Here is a 6,533-nt window from a genome sequence, read left to right as displayed (position 1 = left end):
TGGAAATTTCTTGTATCTTTCCAACCAGGATTCCAATTCCTGCGTCAAACTCAAGCGAATAATGTTGTTTTACGCAAGCTTTTTCCACGTAATGACATGTTTAACCCCACCCCTAGCGACAAAACAATGTATAATTATTAATTTTCAACGACCAATGGGGAAGCGACAAGGACATTTCCGGAAACTCAGAACACACACTCCAACGAATTACATCGTTTTAAAGTCGGAAGCTTTTGCTCTACATATATTCACATTCACTCTCGCATTCAATTCACTCTCGCTTTCACTCTCTCCTCGTTTCTTCGACGATTCCAAATTCGTCGCCGAAAAGCAGATATGGCGGACACTCTCAGTGCTCTGAGGTCTCTAATGGCGTCCCACTCTCCACCTCTCGACGCCTTGGTCGTTCCTTCCGAAGATTATCACCAGGTCTGTCTCAATCTGTCAATTTCAATTGTGCCCCTGTCACTCGATATTAACGTTGTTTCCATTAAATCTTGTATCCGCAAATTTTCGATTTTACTCATGTTTTCTGTTCCTGGATCAAGATTGGAACTTTTCGATTGTAATTTGTAAATTCTGTGTTTTTTATTATTATTATTATTATTATTATTTCTTTTTAAGGATGTTGGGAGTGATTTTTGTGTTGGGATTTTATGTTGTAATTGCAGAGTGAGTATGTTTCGGAACGAGACAAACGGCGTGAGTTCGTTTCCGGCTTCACCGGGAGTGCTGGTTAGTATTGTCATGTTGTTTGAGGATGTTGCTGTTTAAATTTTGATTGCTTTCAGTTGAATTTTGAAGCTTTTAATGTTGTCGTGCTGAACTTCTGTGTTGAATTTTGTTCAGGTCTGGCATTAATAACAAAGAACGAAGCACGGCTATGGACGGATGGTCGGTACTTTTTGCAGGCAACGCAACAACTCAGTGACCAGTGGCAGCTTATGCGAATGGGAGAAGACCCGACCGTCGATGTCTGGATGGCAGATGTGAGTCACTGCTTCTTTGAGTAAATCCTATGATTATTTTCAATGTTGTATATTCCGTAGCTTTTAACCTTTTTGCATCGGCATTGACATTAAATTACGAGTTTTAGCAACTTTATGCATTCATATTGGACTCTGTATTAAGTGAACTTTGTGATTTGTTTTCGTTAGAATCTACCTCAAGATTCAGCCATTGGTATTGATCCTTGGTGCGTGTCAATAAACACCGCGCAACTATGGGAGCGTGCCTTTGCGAAGAAACGACAGAAGTTGGTTCAGACTTCCACAAATTTGGTAGACGAAGTTTGGAAAAATCAGCCTCCCACAGAAATTAATCCCGTCATTGTACATCCTTTGGAATATGCTGGTCGTTCTGTTGCGGATAAGTTGAAGTATTTAAGAGAAAAAATCGTACGAGAGAATGCTCGTGGTATAATCATCTCAGCGCTTGATGAGGTTAGTTGGTTCGGTGTGTTGCTTCAAGTGGCCTCGTACTTTTACTCTATTTTGAATTTGTCATTCGGTATCACGATTTAATTGCTATTCTGCAGGTTGCTTGGTTGTATAATATTCGGGGCACTGATGTTGCCTACAATCCAGTTGTTCATGCATTTGCTATCATGACATCCAACTCGGCTTTCCTTTATGTGGACAAAAGGAAGGTTTCCTCTGAGGTTAGTTAAATCATTGTATCATACACAGTTAACATTATTATCATACATAATACACACATCACCATCTTAATCTTAATCTTAATCTTATTAAGCAACCTTCTTAAGACAGTGAGTATTGCTTGAAGTCGTCAAGCCACCAGTAATAATAGATGCATTTACTATTAGCCTTCACCAGTTTGTGTGTCTGATTACTGATAACAGTGATTATACCCTTTGGACTAAATTACGATGTCCTCCATTTCTTTTTTCATATGTCCTTTTTTCCATGTTATAATGCAAGAGTGAGCATGAGCAGATAATCGGTTTAGTAGACACATCTGACAAATTCACTCGATATGCAGGTAAACTCTTACTTGGAAGAAAATGGGATCGAAGTTCGGGACTATAAAGCAGTGAGCTCAGATGTTGCCTTGCTTGCATCTAATCAGCTCAAACCTTCATGTACAGTTAAGGAACCGAAGCTGAAAAGCCTAATGGTGGAAACAAAGCAGAAGAAACAGATAATGACCTCATATGGGCTGACCCTGGTTCATGCTGTTATGCTTTGTATTCAAGACTAAACCCCGAAAAAGTTATCTTGCAGCCGTCGCCTTTGGCCCTAGCAAAAGCTCTAAAGGTAGCATGCTACACTTCCTATCTTATGGAGATAGCATATTGTTTCTGATGGTTGTGCCAGTGATTTTATTCAATTCATTTTTTCTTATCAACTGATTGCTCTAAAATCTTAGAACCCGGTCGAGTTGGAAGGGTTAAGGAAAGCTCATATCCGAGATGGAGTAGCTGTTGTGCAATATCTTGTATGGTTGGATAAGCAGGTAAATTGTGACACCTATGGTATCTTAATATCTTTAAATGTTCTAAACAACATTATTTTCTGATTTCCTATATGTTTTCCATGCGTTTAGTTCCCTAGATTTGCAACAATATGAAAGGCCTGAACTAATGCTTGATCTTGTATGAAAAAAATGCAGGCGCAGGAGATATATGGGGCTTCCGGCTTCTTTTTGGAGGGGGAGGCAACAGATAAGAAAAACCAAACGTAAGTTTGAGTTTCCTTGTTGAATTTCATACCTCTCACCATGTGGATGAGATGCATCATGATCTTGATATAGAAACGTTTTATGTGTAAGTAAGATGTGAAAATCACACAAAGAACTGTTTTTGTCCAATTGCAGTTAGTGATCATCCATTCTTTGAACTTTCGTAAAGTTGATGCCTTATACTGTTCTATGCTTAATTTAATGTTTTGATTGCTGAATATATGCTGAGTGGCACCATTTTTTTTATTCTATTATATGTTCATGTGTTGATTGAATTGAATGACCTATGACAGGAAAACTGCAAAGCTAACCGAGGTGACTGTAAGTGATAAGCTGGAGGGCTTTCGAGCATCAAAAGAGGTAGTGTGAACTTTTAATACGAAAATCCAACATGATAGTAGCGAAATTCCTTTGATGCAAATGTGCTGACCCCTCATATATATTTCTTGATCCTGTGTTCTTTCTATTTGGTATATTTGCAGTCATGGTTCTGACTGTAAAACTTTTTCTCTTCCACACCTCAGAATATTTGCAACAAGCGGTTACAGAAAAATGAAATATGCAGTTCAATTTATTATCAGATGTTTACTTGTATGCTTATCTACCTCCATGCATGTTTAGTTTGCTTTACATGATAGGAATTTCTTTTTCTGTTATATTTGCAGAAATTTAGAGGTTTGAGTTTTCCGACCATTTCGTCTGTTGGCCCAAATGCGGCAATCATTCATTATTCACCGGAAGCAGAAACTTGTGCTGAGTTTGATCCAGACAGCATCTATCTTTTTGACTCTGGGGCACAGGTTTGTCAACTTTCATTGGCTGATAAAAAATTGCCAACCAATTTCATGCATTTATGTTCTAGCATACTCACTTACTCATGATGCTTCTGTTCTTTCAATTGGTAATGTTGATGACATGGTTGCAGTATCTTGATGGAACAACTGACATAACACGGACGGTTCATTTTGGAAAACCTTCAGCTCATGAGAAGGCATGCTATACGGCAGTAAGTTCTTTTTGTTTTGTTATTTGGTTGTTGAACTCATCCTAATTTAAACACTGTTGTTCTAACTCTGTTTTGTTATGCTTTGAATTGCCAAAATCTTGTACCTATTCATCCGTGTATTCTGTTACTCATGATCCATTGTCACCACACCTACAGTTTATAACCACCGTAGCCCTTGTATCCACTCCCACTGACCTTCATCACCGTTCAACGTATACTACTGCTACGAACTTTTTGTAGTTTTTGACTCATTATTTACACCGCCTTCCTCAAGCTTATTACTACTATTGAAAAGATTTCAGTTTACCATGCATAAAATAACCACAAATGAAGCAGTAGTATCTACATTAGCCCTTTACACTAGAAACTCAATTCCAAATCCCCATGTTATATCCATCCATCAAAATGGACCCTTAGATTTAACTGATAATGAACGAGTTAAATGAATTTAGATTCACAATGGGATTTCATTATTTTCATGTTCTTAATTTTTACCCTGCATTACATAATTTAGATCCACAACAGTTGAGTCCCTTATGTCCTACATACGTACACTGTTATCCCAAAATTCCTTCAAGCCAATCCTCATTTTAGGGTTATATGAAGTTGCGTGATGTGCTGCATATTGTGCAGGTCCTCAAGGGTCATATAGGTCTCGGGAATGCTCGATTTCCTAATGGAACCAATGGTATTTCATGCTTGTCTTTTTTTCTTTTTTAATCAGATTTTTAAAGTGTAAGCATGTCTTAGTTGAATACATTTTCATCGTTAACTTTTTACAGGAAATACGCTTGACATTCTTGCTCGAGTTCCTTTGTGGAAGAGTGGTCTTGATTATCGACATGGTACTGGTCATGGGGTTGGGTCGTATCTAAATGTTCATGAAGGTAAATATTAATGGGAACTGCTCATTCTTTACTCTCCAATGTAGTGTTTAATTTGAGCTTATTAATGAATTTTCGATTCTTCCTTCCATTTGCACTGGTTGAGCAGGTCCGCATTTAATTAGTTTCAGACCACATGCTCGAAATGTCCCACTGCAAGTTTCTATGACTGTAACAGATGGTTAGTATCAGTGTATACAATTACTCGTTATTATTTATTTTGTTTTACACTTGTATAAAACCTTTCTCAAACTCAACAAAGAATTCAATCCCGCATACTGGAGGATAGCCACGCATCAGGAATCATGATTGATATTGTATCTTATGTTGACTATCTCTTATCTTATGTTGTTCATGCATTGCTCATGCTGACAACTTATTAGTCATACTTGGTTAGGGCATGCATCTATGAATTGTTTTGAGTGTCGACGAATGGGAGTTGTTAGTAGCTTCTTGAATGGGACTATGTGACTTGTAAGTATCCTTTAGACTGACTGTAGAACTGCACTTTTCAGAACCTGGATACTACGAGGACGGGAAATTTGGTATAAGATTGGAGAATGTGCTTGTAATCAACGAAGCTGATACAAAGTTCAACTTTGGTGACAAGGGTTACTTGCAATTTGAGCATATAACATGGGTAAGTGCCCAATTTGCTACTTTCCTTACTATTAAATAGTTCGATTTCCATGCTATGCGTGACTTTTCGTTTTCTTTTCGATTGGATCAAATGACTTGCACATAAAACATTGGACATGAACTTAATTTGTACACGAGTTAACTTAGTCGCACAGCGGCCTGGCATTTATGTTACTACAACACTTTCTCCCTCAATTTATCGATTATAGAGCAAGATATCGTGTAATTGTCCAGAGACGACAGAGACTTATACTGAGTTGATCAATTTCCAAATCGATATTGTGGAATTTTCCAGAAAGAACACAGTGGTGGAGCTGATCTAAAATTTTCTCGGTTTTATTCTCTTTCCAGGCACCATACCAGAGAAAGTTGATCGACTTGAGTCTTTTAGTACCTGAAGAATTGGAATGGCTCAACACCTACCATTCCAAATGTAGGGACATTCTGGCTCCATACTTGGATGAATCTGAGAAGGCATGGCTGAAAAAAGCCACTGAACCCATAAGCGTGTGAGCTGCATCCCTCCTTCGTTTCTCTCCGAGAGAAAAGCGAGCTTTCTGAATGTGCATATTGACTCAGTAATGAATAAAAATGTATTGTATCTCGAGATCAGTAGTATCTCGTATGCCATCTGTTTTTATGATCGTTTATTTGGAAACTTGCTACCTTTTTTTCGAAGTCTTCGTTGTTTAAACATCGATAATGCATTCCTACTATGCAATGTTACCGAGAAATCGGACCTATGACACCGATGATTCGATTCTCTGGACTGTTAGCCTTTACGATTCGTTATTTGTGCATGCCTCAAGCCCTATCTGCACGCAGTCTCAACCTTCCGGCGTAGGGCGTTGGTCTTTCGTAGCCTTGCCAATTTGGACAGTGAACGAAGACCCTCCTCACTCATAGCCGCTTCCCCAATCCGAGTAATTAAACCAAAGGCGTATTAGTCGAAATGCCCTCTGAAACTATCATTGAGTCTCAGTTTACTCGTTAAAACTAGTTTTGTCTCACTTTGCCTCCTGAAACTGACATTTTCAACTTTTTTGACTCATTTTATCCACTTCTGTTAATGGACTGTTAAATTTAAAGGTATTTTAGACATTTCAGTTTTTGCACATTGTTTACCTCTAGCCCCCACACTAAACAAGTCTCAATTTTATTTTTGACAACTGTAATTCAAACGCATAAATTTTGGGCAGTTTTAAAAATAAATTATTCAATCAATAGAAAAATTCCGAGCAACAAAATTATTGTATCAACCAAAATATGGGTTACATTTGTTCGTAGAGTCATTTCACTTGCAA

General features: G+C 38.0%; 1 protein-coding gene across 1 annotated transcript; it reads left to right on the top strand.

Moving 5' to 3' along the window:
- The first annotated feature begins 234 nt into the window (after positions 1-234).
- LOC125473161 (aminopeptidase P1-like) lies at positions 235-5,981 on the top strand. The gene is given in 17 exon segments (XM_048575592.1): positions 235-429; positions 672-735; positions 850-989; positions 1,158-1,442; positions 1,538-1,660; positions 2,002-2,163; positions 2,166-2,276; positions 2,389-2,475; positions 2,632-2,699; positions 2,994-3,060; positions 3,366-3,500; positions 3,626-3,706; positions 4,340-4,394; positions 4,489-4,593; positions 4,700-4,771; positions 5,106-5,230; positions 5,581-5,981. Coding segments are annotated over 17 exon segments (1,935 nt in total). The 5' UTR covers positions 235-336; the 3' UTR covers positions 5,743-5,981.
- Positions 5,982-6,533: the final 552 nt, after the last annotated feature.

Source organism: the organism of the source record quoted next, unplaced genomic scaffold (genome assembly GCF_019419815.1).
Source record: "Pyrus x bretschneideri cultivar Hongxiangsu unplaced genomic scaffold, Pyrus_bretschneideri_v1 Contig8, whole genome shotgun sequence".
Taxonomy (NCBI): domain Eukaryota; kingdom Viridiplantae; phylum Streptophyta; class Magnoliopsida; order Rosales; family Rosaceae; genus Pyrus; species Pyrus x bretschneideri.
The sequence above is the reverse complement of the archived record's forward strand: the minus strand, read 5'-3'. Positions and strand labels throughout refer to the sequence as shown.